Here is a 15010-nt window from a genome sequence, read left to right as displayed (position 1 = left end):
AGGTCCTTTACACACCAGGGATACACACCAGGGATTTCGTACTCATCCTAAGTGCATCCACACAGATGCCCGAACAATTACCATAACGTTAGGCCTGAAACCCCGGAAAACCAGAAGAAGTGTCATAATGTGCTTAATGTGCTCAAAGTCACACATCAAACAAGCTTTGAACTGAGCAGATTGGACCTTCCATTCCAGAGATAATGGACAAACATCTTGAAAACGGCAACTTTCGCCGTTTTTAGATGTTTGAGTTTTGGCCATTTTTGCCAGTTTTCTTTTCATAACACGGGCTAGGAAGGTCGGACGGCAACGAACTAGGTACCTGAGTTAAAGTTCACTTTGAGCTGCATCCAATGCATCCACTGCCATTTCCGTCGGCCTTACCGTTAGGCCGCTAGGGGCAGTTGAAATGTCTTTTTTGAGGGTAATAGAATTGATTTTATTTTATATTTCTTTTAGACATGCATGGCAGACTGGCGTCTTGACCATAGACATGCATGGCAGACTGGCGGACAGGGTGCGTAACGCAACACCGTTTTTGTTTTTGAACGAGGCATCGACTACATGAATAGTTCTAATGCGGAGTAATCGCCGGATGTTTTTTTTCATATAATTTATTCATCACCCCCCCCCCCGGTGTGTAAAGACCTTTACTGTTCATAAGCTGTGTGTTGCACTCAACACAATTGTACTGAAACTCATAGCAAACACATCTACTGTTAGGACAATAAAACAGTTGAAAGGACAGGTGGTTCTCAAACATTTTAACCACTTTATCCATTTATACTTTGGACGTTCAAAAATAGCAGATGTACAAGCTCACAGCGCATCACTTCGTGCCGCGCTGTGAGCTTGTAGATCTGCTATGTTTGAAACATTTTGAAAAATATCGAAAATGTTTTGATCATTTAGCAACATAAATCTTCTCTTCTGGGGGTCCCTGGGAAAAGAAAAATCAGATGGGGGTCCGCGGACAAATTCATATCAATTTGAGGGGTCCTTGAGAACCAGTTGAAAAGACATCACACACACACACACACACACACACATATTAATCCAGAATCACACAATGATTTTGAACACCCTCGTCCTCACCTGTTGTCGCCGCCTGTGTCAGTTTGAGAGTGACGGTGGTGGAGATGGGGGTGGCGGTCGTCACGACGACACCGGGCATGGGAGGAGGAGGAGCCTGGCTAGCGTGGGAGGAGCCACCAGAGGTTTTTTCCGCTGGGCTGCAGGCGGCGGCGGCGGGAGCGGCGGGCTGCTGCTGCTGGGGAGGTTTGGCGCTCTTGGCGCTAGGCCCCACCCTGCCCGTCAGGTACGCCGCCAGCCGGTTCGCCGGGTGGAGCGCACCCATCCCGCCTAGCTGGATCTTGGCCAGCGGGTACGCCTTCCCGTTCACCTGGGACACACACACACACACACACACACACACACACACACACACACATTGGCGTATAATGTTTACACTTTTACAAAGCAATAGGTTTGGAATTTATATAACCAATTAAACCATTAAGACCTGGAACGCATCTGTGTCACTTTTTTATTTGAGCTAAAAAAGCATTATTTTACACTTTGGGCTATTCAAAAATAGCAGATATACAAGCTCATAGCCGGCACGAGTGCCGCGCTACGAGCTTGTAGATCTGCTATTTCTGAAAAATTATGAAAATGTGTGCAAATCTTTGAACATATATTGTTTTAAAGCGAACATTTTTAACTAAAATCTTTGCTTCTGGGGGGGTCCCTGGAACATATTTTGAGATGGGGGTCGGCGGCCAAATAAATGTAATTTTGGGGGTCCTTGACATGAAAAAGTTTGAGCACCACTGATATAGAAACATACGTTTTTTTCAGAATACTGTTGGGATTTAGAAGACATTCGTAGAATCGTTTAGTTTTCTGAAAAAACTTATGTTGCTATATATATAAATAAATCTTCCAGTGAGACATTTAGACCAATGGTGGTGTTGGAGCTCATAAAAGCCTAATATCTCTCCTTGGCCAAGCGGGGAGCTACTGAATACCAATTAATATTTCAAAACTTTAATAACTGATACCACGTTATGGCTTTACTATTGACTCGCATTCTAAATGCTTATCGTACAAAACTGTTGCTTTTCAGGATTCAAATTCAGAAATATCAAAAGTAGCAGATCTACAAGCTCAAAACGTGTCGCTTTGCGCCGTGTTTTGAGCTTGCAGATCTGCAACTTCTGATGCTTTTGTGTGACACTGTGGTATGATCAAGTAGAGCGTAACTTTTACGAAAAAACACAAAAATAATTATACATTTAACTCTCTCAGTGCCACACAACGAGATATCCCGAGTTTTTTCTGAATGCCCTCAGTGCCAAGAACGAAAAATCCAGTGTAAAAATATATATATATACATTATTATTATTATTATTTATTTTATTTTTTTTAATGTTCAGAACCCAAGACATCATTATCTGAAGATTTGCAGCTCCATCCACTCCTTGTTTAACTTATAACTGAAAAAGGCTGTATCTCGCTCTCTAAGCACTTTTTTTTTACTTAAAAAAAAAACAATTGCTGGCACAGTATGAACATATTTTTTTATTTCATTGGCACTGAGAGAGTTAATATGGAGATGAGAGGTTTTCTGCCCGGACAGCAACGTTATGCTTCTAACTTTAGTGCTTACCTGGACCAATCGGTCTGTGCCACCCGGCTGTCTCTTATTGGCTGAGAGGATTCCAGCAGGGCTGATTCCAGTGATGAAGGGCAAACCCATCTTCATCAGTCTCTTCCTGTCCGCAGCGCTGTCACCATCATCATCATCATCATCATCACAGTTTAGTTGACCATTCATTGTTATACAAATAATTGTGATGAATGATTTTATGGTGTTTTTGGCACTGAACTTTCTTGGAACATAATAAATAAATAAAAAATTTTTTTTTTGCCTTTTTAGGCTTTGTAAACACAAATTGCACATGGGTAGATATGATAAATAACTGAAATATATAAAGACTATTACGGAAATATAGAAAGAAATGACTTGACAATGACCCGTACCAATAATCAAAAAATCTATAATTTTACCATCGCCAAATCAGGCCATTTCCTTAACTCATTTAGACCTGAGGCCCATTCTAAAAAGTCTAAAACGTTATATATATATATATAATATATATATAATATATATTCAAAAATTACAAAAAATGTACGTTGCTATATACTGTACATAGCAACAACAACCGCAAAAAAAGGGGTTCCCTTCTTGAAAGGTATAGTTACAAATAGGGGTTCCCGCCCTAAATGGGGTTAATAAATACACACTTTAAATGTATTTAAAGAAGAAAAAAAAAAGACAATCAACCTCTTTCAAACTATATGACTGGTATCCTATTCAATCTTTTCTCCGTAGGAGGCGTAAATGTGTAGTATTGTCAATGTATTGTGTGATCTGTCTATGTATTGTGTATTGTTTATGCATTGTGATTTCTGTCTCCTGGAATTTGCACAGGGAGGGACAAATAAATAATCTATTCTACATAAACAATGTAATAATTTGTGACAGGTACCTGTGCACTCTGCTGCGTTCCTCCTCCTCTCTAGCCATCTGCTCCTCTGACTCCATAGCGTCGTCCGTCCCAGAAGAATCCTCCTCCTCTTCCACCTCCCTCTGCCAGTCCTCCATCCCCGCCTCCTCCTTCTCCTCCTCATCCTTGCGCTGCATGTCCTTGCATGGATTAAAGCAAAAATAAAATGAATGAATAGTTTATTTCGGTCCCTTTAACCCATACAATCTGGGGACCCCCCCCCCCCCCCCCATCTGAAAATATCTCCCCCTCAGAAGCAAAGATTTGAGTTACAAATGTTCGCTTTAAAACATACTAACTAGACCATACCCGTGGGGGGATATGCGCACATGATTTGGCAACCCGGGAGCCAGCGAACACAAAAACGCTAATAAACAGCTGACATTTGGGGAAAGTGAAAAACGGGCTTGGCTGTTCCGTGCACATGGTAATGGTCAATAGAGTACAGAAGTCCTGACGTCACTCGTTCATCCCCTGGTTCGTACGGTAATTTCTCTATGGAGAATAACATTGGGTCATCTTAGAATCGTCTCATATAAGAATTGTGGTCCAAAAATAAACAAACTGTCTTGACGATATTGTCAGGGAGGAGGTTCTGTATCGTTTATGATAGTCAGTCACTTATATTTGATACAGTCTGTTTCTGGTGAAAATGTAACTAATTCGGCGGAAATGACATTATCGTTTTCTCACCGTCAGTTGATGGTTCATATCCATAAGAGTCAAACCGCCGGGATCATTTGTTTATTTTTGGAACACAGTTCTTATTTGACGCAATATTAAAGACGTCTATGGGAATTCAGAACGGGGGTGGAAAACCACGAACCAGGTAGGATGTGTAAATTACGTCAGACTTCGGTGCTCTATGGCTGTGTGCAAATTCAGATCAATTGCTCCTGCCACTGAGGAGAACCGGGCAGAAGAGATTTTGGGCTCACCACCCACACAGAGCTTTGTGGAATTATAGAAGGATATATATATATATATATTCAAAGATTTGCACCAATTTTCACATTTTGCCATATAAATGCAATTCATTATTTTTGAATAGCCCAAAGAAATCTTAAAATGACACAGATGCGTTGCCGGGTCTTAAAGGGTTAATCCGTAGGGTCCTACCTCATTGGTCGCTGGCTGCGGTGTGCTGGTGAACCAGGGGCGCGGGCCTGTGTTGGTGACCCGGCGGGGCGGGGCTGTGTAGACGACGGGGGGCGGGGCTGTGTAGACGACGGGGGGCGGGGCTGTGTAGACGACGGGGGGCGGGGCTGTGTAGACGACGGGGGGCGGGGCTGTGCTGGGGACCGGGTACGGGGGCGGGGCCGTGCTGGGGACCGGGTACGGGGGGGGCGGGGCTGTGCTGGGGACCGGGGGCGGGGGGGCGGCAGTGATGGTGAACGTGGGCGGGGCCGTGACCCGGGGCCTGGGCCCCGTCAGGATGGGCTCGGAGATGTTGACCTTGTAGTGGAGGCAGGCGTCGGGGGCCTCGCCCTTCAGCACCTTGCAGATGGGGGTGATGAGGTGGGAGCCGACCCAGAAGGCCTCGTTGAGGCGGTCCTGACACATGGCCTGCACCACCTTCATCAGGACCTGGTTGCGGAGGCCGGTGTTCTCCCAGCGGCAGTCCGTCACCACCTCCAGCCTTTTGGACGCGGGGAGAGCGGGAGGAGGAGGTGGAGGTGGAGGTGGTGGGGGAGGTGGAGGTGGTGGGGGAGGTGGAGGTGGTGAAGGAGGAGGTGGTGTTTGTTTAGCTGAGGAAGGGAGAAATATGGATTGGAAAAAGATTTAAATATGCGTTGTTTTTGTTTTCTATGATAATCTCATGTTTTTTGCATGTTGGTTACTTCATCTCATTCATGATTTTTATAGACATACTGACTGTTTGCTGTCCACAAATGTTAAACCATTGAATCCGGGAACGCATGTCTGTCATTTTAGATTTCTTTGGCTATTCAAAAATAGCAGATCTGCTATTTTTTTTAAATCGTGAAAAGCTGTGCAAACCTTTGAATATATATTTTTTAAAGCGAACATTTGTAAAATCTTTAGTTCCAGGGACGCCCCAGAAGCAAAGATTTGAGTTACAACTGTTCGCTTTGAAAAATATATGTACTCAAAGATTTGCACAACTTTTCACGATTTTTTCAAAAATAGCAGATCTACAAGCTCATAGCGCGGCACTCGGTGCCGCGCTATGAGCTTGTAGATCTGCTATTGTTAAATAGCCAAAGAAAAAAAAAAAGAAGAAAAAAAAAGACATGTGTTCCCGGATTGAATGGGTTAAGAATGTTATTTAGATGTCATGTTGTTTAGACAGATGCTAGCGTTGATGTTTTAGCTGGTATCCTAGTTACCTTGTTGCACTTAAATTGTTTTCTTTAACACATGACCATTTACGGTTGTTTGCGGACTAGGGTTTTCAGGCCATTGACTTAGATCTTCCACTATGTAAGTCTAATATAAGAGTGTCTGCTAAAATCTTTAATTGTTGCAAAAAATATGGTAAGAGAGTCAATATTTCTCTTACCATGTTGTTTCAAGTTTTTTTTAGAATTGGTGTATCTGGTGTATTTGATCTTGGCGAGGCTCTTGTCTGGAGATCCTTTGTCTTTAGTGTTCGCTGCTGATCCTTTGACTTCTGGACTCTTAACTACTGGCGCTTTGTCCCGTTTACTTTTCCTCGTCACTGCTGATGCCTTCACTTCTTTACTCGTCACGGCTGATGCTTTATCTTCTTTAGTCTTCACTGCTGATGCTTTATCTTCTTTAGTCTTCACCGGTGATCCTTTGTCTCCTTTGCTCTTCTTTACAACAGCGTTCTGGGAGACAGAGACACACACACACACACACACACACACACACACACACACACACACACACACACACACACACACACACACACAAACACAGTACCAAAACCTCAGTGGGAGATTTTCCATGATGCATCAAGAGCATTTTTATTTTCTGGCTGAAAACGCAAAATATACTTAAAAGTACCAAAAGTGGAAAGTAGTCATTATGCAGAATGTTTCATTTCACAAGTTAAATGTATAAAAAACTTTTGAAAATAGCAGATCTACAAGCTCACAATGTGTCGCATCGTGATGCATTGTGAGCTTGTAGATCGGCTATTTTCATTTAGCCAAAACATATATAGAGCTTAAGTGGTTAATGTATGTTTAGTAATACAAATCTAAATCTAAAAAGTAACTAGTAACTAAAGTTTTCAAATTATTGTAGTGGAGTAAAAGTAAAATATTTTCCTTTGAGATGTAGTGGAGTAGAAAGTATTGAAAATAGGAAATACTCCAATGTAAAAATGCCTCAAAATTGTAATTAAGTACAGTACTTAAGTAAATGTACTTAGTTACTTTACACCACTGTTTATTACCCTGCCTGTACACCGCAATGCGTGGCAGGTTATTGTGCTCCCTCCTGTTTGTTTGCGTGTAGATCTGCTTTTTTTGCCTCATAAATGGGACGCTAGCGTTCATGTGTATAAAATATGGGGATGCTTACCTTGGCTGCAGCGGTGGGGCTGTGCTGTTGAGTTTTCCTGCCGCTGTACGCTCTGACTCTGGCACACGTCGTCCCACCTGGATCATCCTGCCACACCAATCAAACATGATTTTCAGGCATTCTGTCACACCGATTTACCCTCTACGCACCTCTGCCGCGACACAATTTCCCACCGGCGAGACTTATAAAATGTCAGAAAACTTGTCGGTTCCTTGTGTAGGTTTCATAAACCTTAATTTAACCGGGAAGTCACATTTGGGTTGAAAACATTATCATTATCCCCCAGCATTATCCCCCAGCAAATCCAACCTTGCCTAGGAACAGCCAGTAGGGGTCAGCAGTGAGGCATTCTTAGCATCACCAACATTGTTCTTGTGAAGCACTCTTGTTCTTATTGGTGAAATATTTACACATTTACAACACCATTTCCATTTGGCCAAATGCGCTGTTGTAGACTGTCACCGCACTGGGAACGTGCACACAAACCGGGACAGTACAGCTTCACCACTTAACACTGCAGTGATATTTTATTTGTGCGGCTTCCATTTACAAACTGCACACTGGAAAAGGAACCCATGTCGTTATTATCAGGCAGTCTTGTTTTTAGCTTGTTGGACAGAACAGTGAAGAGAAAAAAACGTGAAATATGTCTAAGAACTAGTTGTCGGGCAGAAACCTTGTATGTCCATATTTCATTTTTTGGTTTTCTGTTTTTTTGTTTTTTCATAATTGAATGCCCTATTTTATACTTCCATGCGTGTCATACAGTGTCATGCAAAAGTAGTGAAAATAGCTGTAATCTACAAGCTCGTAGACCTGCTACTAAGTTGATACAATTCTGTGGGGATTTCAGCCTATAACGACATGCACAACATAGTGCCACCAGGTTGACAGTGGTTTAAGTCCGTCTGTGGGTTTTTATCAATATTTAACCAGTATTGACAAGAGCTTGTGACTAAATCATAACTCCATTGGATCCGTGGGAACACCGAAAAGTAACGGTTTCGGACATACAAGATTTCTGCCCCGACACCCGACAATATATTTTAATGAATGATATAAAAGTCATGTTGCCCATACTGTATGTCATGTGAATCAATAAGCAAAGTGAGTAAGAAAGTAATGAACCACTTGAACCCCAGCGTCCATATTCTGGGGGGGAACATTAGCCGCTATTTTTGGCATAGAGATTTGGTGTGGAGGGTGGAAAAGCCGGTTCAAGTACAGAGTCATCTCAGGTTGGTTTTACTAAGTCTGCAGTGGTTCTTCTCTCATTAACGATTTGCTTAGAAATTATGTTCAATGGTGGCTTAAAAGCGCATTTTTTTGTTACTCAGAGAGCGAGAGGGTACAAGTACACGGGTCCATTTGGTTCCATCTGTACCCTCGCAGAGTTAAATTACGGATCGCGATGTAACATTACCGAGTGGGGAGATCATCTCACAGACAGACAACCAGACGACCAGCTAGCCGAAATGGAGAAAGAAGAGATGCCGTCGCCAAAGAATTTCCCTCATATTACGGGGTTGTGGTATAAAAAAAGTTTGAGAACCCCTGGTCTAGAGGGTTTAACCCTTTGAGACCTGGAACGCATCTGTGTCAATTTTTGATTTGAGCTAAAAAAAAAACATTATTTTACACTTTGGCTATTCATAAATATCAGATCTACAAGCTCATAGCGCGGCACCAAGTGCCGCGCTATGAGCTTGTAGATCTGCTATTTTTGAAAAATCGAGAAAATGCGTGCAAATTAATCTATTTATATTCTTTTAAAGCGAACATTTGTAACTCAAATCTTTGCTTCTGGGGGGTCCCTGGAACAAAATATTTTGAGATGGGGGGTCGGCGGCCAAATACATATATCATTTTGGGGGTCATTGACATGAAAAGGTTTGAGAACCACTGATATGAAAACTGTTAGGATTTAGAAGACATAAGTAAGAATCTTAATGGGTTAAGTGGTAACATAGTGAACCCATATGGTTGTGATTATGTTGGGGTCCCAGTCAGACTGAGGGGGGGGGGGGGGGGTTCTTACTGAGGCGGGCAGGGAGGCGGGCAGGGAGACCAGCTGGGCGCTGTAGAGTGGCTCTGGATCCATGTGTCCGGGCTCCTGCTGCCACAGAGTTCTGATGCGCTGGGCTGGCTCACAGACGCTCTCCTTGAGAACTGCAGGGGAACCAGAGAGGAAAACCTAGTTGAACCGCGTGAACACGGAAATTAGTGATGCACGATATTATCGATAGCATATCGATATCGGCCAATATTTCATTAAAAATGCAATATCGGTATTTGTTCTGGCCCCATGAACTCCCCACTGATGTCAGGACAGCAGAGTCACTGCCCATCTTTCGCCGCAGGATGAAAACCCACCTCTTCAGGAAACACTACCCCTTCGCCTTGCCTACTTGTTGTTAACTAGTTGTACGAACTCTTGTCTTATTGTTTTATTGGATCTTGTTTATTCGATACACTTATTTCTTTTAGCTCTTGCTCATTTGATTTTCCTATTTTGTCTCATCTGTTTATGAAAGCAGGTAGCTGATATATTGCACTTTTACTTTAGCGCTAGGTATACTCTTGGTTGCTTGTTTTAGAAGAGAATGCACTTAATGCTTCTGGTGATTAGTAGTTTCGTTCCCTACCTATGTTGAATGCACTTATTGTAAGTCGCTTTGGATAAAAGCGTCTGCTAAATGACTGTAATGTAATGTAATGTAATCTAACAGATATTCTTTCACCAATATTGACCGATATTCTTTCACCGATATCTTTTGACCGATATTTGATCGATATTTCACAGATATTGACGCAAATAAAATAAATAAATAATAATTCAGCAATGAGCTCAATACAAATATAATGTATAATAATGTAATATATCGATATCGGAATCGGTATCAGCTAGCCTGACACTCAGCCTGAATTTTCATTTCGTTTCACTCCATTATTCAGTCTGAAAGCCCTCTCAACGCAGCGGAGTTCTGAGATGGGGGCGTGGCCAAAGTGGGACTCCACTATGAACCAACGCGATTGGTTCATACTGGATTGTCCCGATCCCGATTCGTCGGTCAGATTTTCAACCGAGGAACACCCGCCTTCGAAAGCGTCACCAGACCCTGAATGCTAGGCAAAGGATTCAGGGGGTGGAGCCAGGCTAGGTATCAGCTGCTTTCAGCCTGCATATTATCGTATGTCGGTAAAATTTCAATATCGTGCATCTCTAATGGAAATCGAGCCATTATTAACCACTTGAACCCCAAGCGTCCCTATTCTGGGGGCAAACATTCTGTGAAAATAAACCAGAGAGAGTAAACCAGACGGCAGACGCATCCATCCATTCTATCCAGCATTGATAAAAAAGAGTGCATCCAGATCCTGTATTGTTCAGTATATATATATCGTCTCTGTCGGGTGGAAACCTCATATGTCCAAAACTGTTACTTTTCAGAATATACGATCAGAGGCTCCATTCAGAAGTATACGTCTGGCAGCCGTTTCTGTCACACTTTGAGGTGTATTCTACTGTTGCAATATAGACATTTGCCATTCCCCCCCCCCCTTCCCTTTCCCTCTTCATCCCAGTTATAATAGATTTATTTATTTTACAGATTTTTTACGTTGCAATTGATTACATTACATTTCACTACAAAAAAATAATAAATATAATCTGTTCCATTCCTCCTTTTATTCTGCATTTATTTGTTTATTCTCTTTTTTTTCTTTTCTCTCGACTTTTATTTTGTGATACCGATTTTCTTGCCAATGTATTGTACAAAAATTCCCTTGCATTTTCGGTCATTTAATAATTGGTTGATACGGGTATCTGTTTCATTGGGTATTGAGTACTAGTGTCTGTGATGTTTGTAGTTTGTTATATGTTTGTTTGAGTATCTTTGTCTTAAAAAATGTAATAAAAATATTTGAATAATAACCGTTACTTTTCAGGATTCAAATTCAAAAATAGCAAAAGTAGCAGATCTACAAGCTCGAAACGCGTCGCTTGTGGATCTGTTACTTGTGTTATTACGCTGTAGTATGATCAAGTAGGGCGTTAATTACGGGGGGAAATAACAAAAAGTTAGAATATGGAGATGAGAGGTTTCTGCCCGACAGCAATGACATGGTGAAAATGAAGGGGGATGATGTTGGCTAATCATAGGCTATTATGTTCAGATCAAATCAAATCTGATTTCTAAAGATGTGTCTCAGGGAAGCCCGATCTATACTTTGTCGTACGACGGTAGTTGCTCGCTCGAAAAGCAGATCTACAACAATATACAATTCAGGCATTCAGCAGATGCTCTTATTATCCAGACTTACAACAAGCAAGGTAATCACATACGTCAAATGCAGAGAGTCATTGTAGTAGTGCTTCAGTAAACTAGGATCACAAGTAAACCAAGAACCTGACCAGTGGTGTAAAGTAACTAAGTACAAGTACTGTACCTTAAGCATTGTAAGCTTGTAGATCTGCTATTTTCAAAAAATATGTATACATTTTATACATTTGAAAACTTGTCAAATGGGACATTCTGCAAAATGAGTACTTTTACATGTGGTGCTTTAAGTACATTTTGATACTTTTGTACTTCTACTCAAGTCTATTTTGAATACTGGACTTTTACTTGTAACAGAGTATGTCCTACATTGCAGTATTGATACTTTTTACTTGAGTAAAACATTTGAGTATTTTTTCCACCACCGAACCACAAACTCCACACGAAGCGAAATATTTACAATCTCTTAACGCGTCGCAGGGTGACACGTTGTGAGCTGGTAGATCAGCAATTCGTCATATGATTATAGGACTTAAAGTGGTTAAAATGGCACGCACGTGTGTGTGTGTGCGTGCGTGCGTGCGTGCGTGTGTGTGTGTCGGGAACCACCACTTTGAACAGCACAGGAGCACAACCCTACCATATGCCATCTTCATCCTCCTCTTCTTCTTCCTCTTGCGGGTGGAGTCGGGGGTGTCGGTGTGGCTGGAGTCGGAGCCGTCCAGGTTCTTCAGCAGCACCACCTTCTTCCTGAGGCAGGTGCAGCCCAGCATGCAGTCCACCCGGCCACAGTGGGTCAACCTATACATAAAAAATAAAACATGGTTAAAGTGGTTACACAGACGCTTTCCCCGGTTGTAATGGGTTTATAATGGAAGAGGTAATGGGTAGAATACATTAATGAGAGAATGCGTAGCAGCGGTTCAAACCTGTGGGTGTAGTTGAGGCTGACACAGACGCAGCCCAGCCGACAGCATGCCTTCAGGCAGGGCGGAGCTCTGCGTTTGATCACCTGGATGGGAGCCGTTGGGTTTTCACTCACGAAACCCTACAGAGACACACAAAAAGACTTTTAGGTTGTTGTTCATCCTTTATCCCAGTGGTTCTCAACCTTTTCAGGCCAAAAAAACGATCACATTTGAACTGGGGACTCCCCCACCCTGATAAGCGCTTGGAATTGTAGGAGTTGAGGAGTTGAGATAAATAATTGTGAAAATGGCAGATCTACAAGCTCACAACGCCTCGCGTTGCGAGGCGTTGTGAGCTTGTAGATCTGCCATTTTCAAAAACGGTTGCCGCTTCATTTTTGAGGTATTGAAAAGGTCTTAAAAATCATAACTCATTGAGTGCCATTGACGTGTTTCACGTGTTTTACCGCTATGGCGCAATGTGTTTCACGTGTTATTTTTTTTTTCGTTTTTGTTTTTAAAGAAACGTTCAGAACCCAAGATATAATCATTTGAAGATTTGCTGCTCCATTCACTTCTTGTTTCACTTATTACTGAAAAAGGCTGTATCTCGGCTCCTGACCACTATTTTTTACAATGTATTTTTGGCCCAGACATGTTATTTTCAAAGGCAGACAATTAATGTCAACAAGGTCGCGATGACCTTGTTGACATTTGCGAAACCACACAGTGCAACCCTCAGTGATTAGCACCCATCAGGGGGTCGATTATACTGGAGATAAATATTCTGTGACTACTTGAAAAAGGTAATAAAATTGAAAGATTGCTGGCACAGTATAAACATATTTTTTTTATTTCATTGGCACTGAATGAGTTTAAATTGTCACTTCACTGTCATCTGGGGACCCCCGGTTGTACAAACGCGAGTCGTGGGTTGCGGCCGCCGGGAACGCGAGGAACACGCTGGGAGGAATATATCGTCGGAGGCCGTGCGACGCGCGGATACATGGCGTTTTGATTTTAACCCATTAAGACCTGGAACCGTGTCATATTTTTTTAAGCTAAAAAGCATTATTTTACACTTTGGGCTATTCAAAAATAGCAGATATACAAGCTCATAGCGCGGCACCGAGTGCCGCGCTACGAGCTTGTAGATCTGCTATTTTTTTTAAATCGTGAAAATGTGTGCAAATCTTTGAATATATATATTTTTAAAGCGAACATTTTTAACTAAAATCTTTGCTTCTGGGGGGTCCCTGGAACATAATATTTTGATGGGGGTCCGCGGCCAAATACATATAATTTTGGGGGTCCTTGACATGAAAAAGATTGAGCACCACTGATATAGAAACATACGTTTTTCAGAAAACTGTTGAGATTTAGGAGACATGTAGAATCGGTTTCAGGTCTCAATGGGTTAAGAAATAGGCCTCTCCCACTAATTTTACAGGCCAAATACTGAGACCTGAGATCACTTGTATTTCATTTTGAGAGGATTGATGCCCCCAAAAATCATGTTTTTGCCTCAAGCGGTTACATTTTGCGAATTTGTGGCGTGCCCTACCACACGACCCTTGACATGTGATTCAAATTTGGGATTGACTGGAGGTTTTGTTCACGTTTTTTGGGGGATTTCAGCATTTCTAAGATCCCCGATTTGGTCTCTAAACCTTGTGGCGTAGGTGTGGGACGACAGTTCTGCCCGCATTCTGCTTGCTTCCAGCAGGAGGCGGTTTCATTTCATCTGTGTCGGGTGGAAACCTTGTATGTCCAAAACTGTTACTTTTCAAGATGCTTTTGTGTGACGCTGTAGTATGGTCAAGTAGGGCGTTAATTTATGAAAAAAACACAAAACATTACGAACTTGGAGATAAGAGGTTTCTGCCCGACCGCAACGATTTGTTTTTGTTTCGTAGCAGGGATGGTGCTTCAGATCAAATCCATGTGACAGCTCATTTTAAGATCTCTTTGGCTATTGAAAAATAACAGATATACAAGCTCATAGTGCGGCACCGAGTGCCGCACTATGAGCTTGTACATCTGCTTTTTTTTATTGTGGAAAATGTTTGCTTGAAAAAAGAAAAGAATATTAAAATAATATATATAAATATTAATAATTATATATTCAAAGATTTGCACAAATTTCACACATTTTCAGATTTTAAAAAAAAATAGCAGGTCTGAACTTGTATATCTGCTATTTTTGAATAGCCAAAGAAATCTCAAATGCCACAGATGTGTTCCCCGAATTGAATGGGTTAACCTCCAGTTTTCTAAACATGGATTTTTTAAAAAACTTTAACCATTAAAGCGGCATGAAACCCTAGGCTTATTTTGTCGTTGGTTTGCAACGTAGCTGCAGCCAATCAAATTAATAATGGCCGTGTTAAGATTTGGGTGTGCCCAAAAAGACCCATAGAGAGAGTTATGACTTTGATCTCACCACAAAGCGGGCCTTTATGGGCTATAGTTCCAAACATTGGAACTATACCATTGACATTTCCGCATTCTATTCTTACGAAGGGAGTCAACGCTAGCGTCGTCACTCTCATATTAGATCACGCTGGGTCACCTGGGTGTGCCTAGAGCCATGGGTGTGCCAATGATTGTGCAAGCATAGACAGAAGTCAACAGTATGGTGAATGCACGCTGACACACCTAAATCTACTGTAACACATCCATTATTAATTGGATTTGCTGCAGCTGCATTTCTTACATCATGGTGTACTAC

General features: G+C 41.9%; 1 protein-coding gene across 4 annotated transcripts in view; it reads right to left on the bottom strand.

Moving 5' to 3' along the window:
* Positions 1–15010, bottom strand: part of mgaa (MAX dimerization protein MGA a) — a 54893-nt gene that overhangs the window by 23726 nt on the left and 16157 nt on the right. For all 4 annotated transcript variants that reach the window (XM_080414709.1, XM_080414711.1, XM_080414710.1 and 1 more), the window contains exons 9-17: positions 12301–12419; positions 12012–12172; positions 9130–9260; positions 7092–7178; positions 6100–6391; positions 4695–5323; positions 3558–3715; positions 2675–2792; positions 1099–1405 (exon numbers count right to left, since the gene is read on the bottom strand). In XM_080414709.1, the coding sequence (XP_080270835.1) occupies positions 1099–1405; positions 2675–2792; positions 3558–3715; positions 4695–5323; positions 6100–6391; positions 7092–7178; positions 9130–9260; positions 12012–12172; positions 12301–12419 (2002 nt within the window). The remainder of the gene's footprint in view (positions 1–1098; positions 1406–2674; positions 2793–3557; positions 3716–4694; positions 5324–6099; positions 6392–7091; positions 7179–9129; positions 9261–12011; positions 12173–12300; positions 12420–15010) is intronic.

This window comes from Gymnoscopelus braueri, assembly GCF_963280865.1.
Source record: "Gymnoscopelus braueri genome assembly, chromosome: 19".
Lineage (NCBI taxonomy): Eukaryota > Metazoa > Chordata > Actinopteri > Myctophiformes > Myctophidae > Gymnoscopelus > Gymnoscopelus braueri.
The sequence above is the reverse complement of the archived record's forward strand: the minus strand, read 5'-3'. Positions and strand labels throughout refer to the sequence as shown.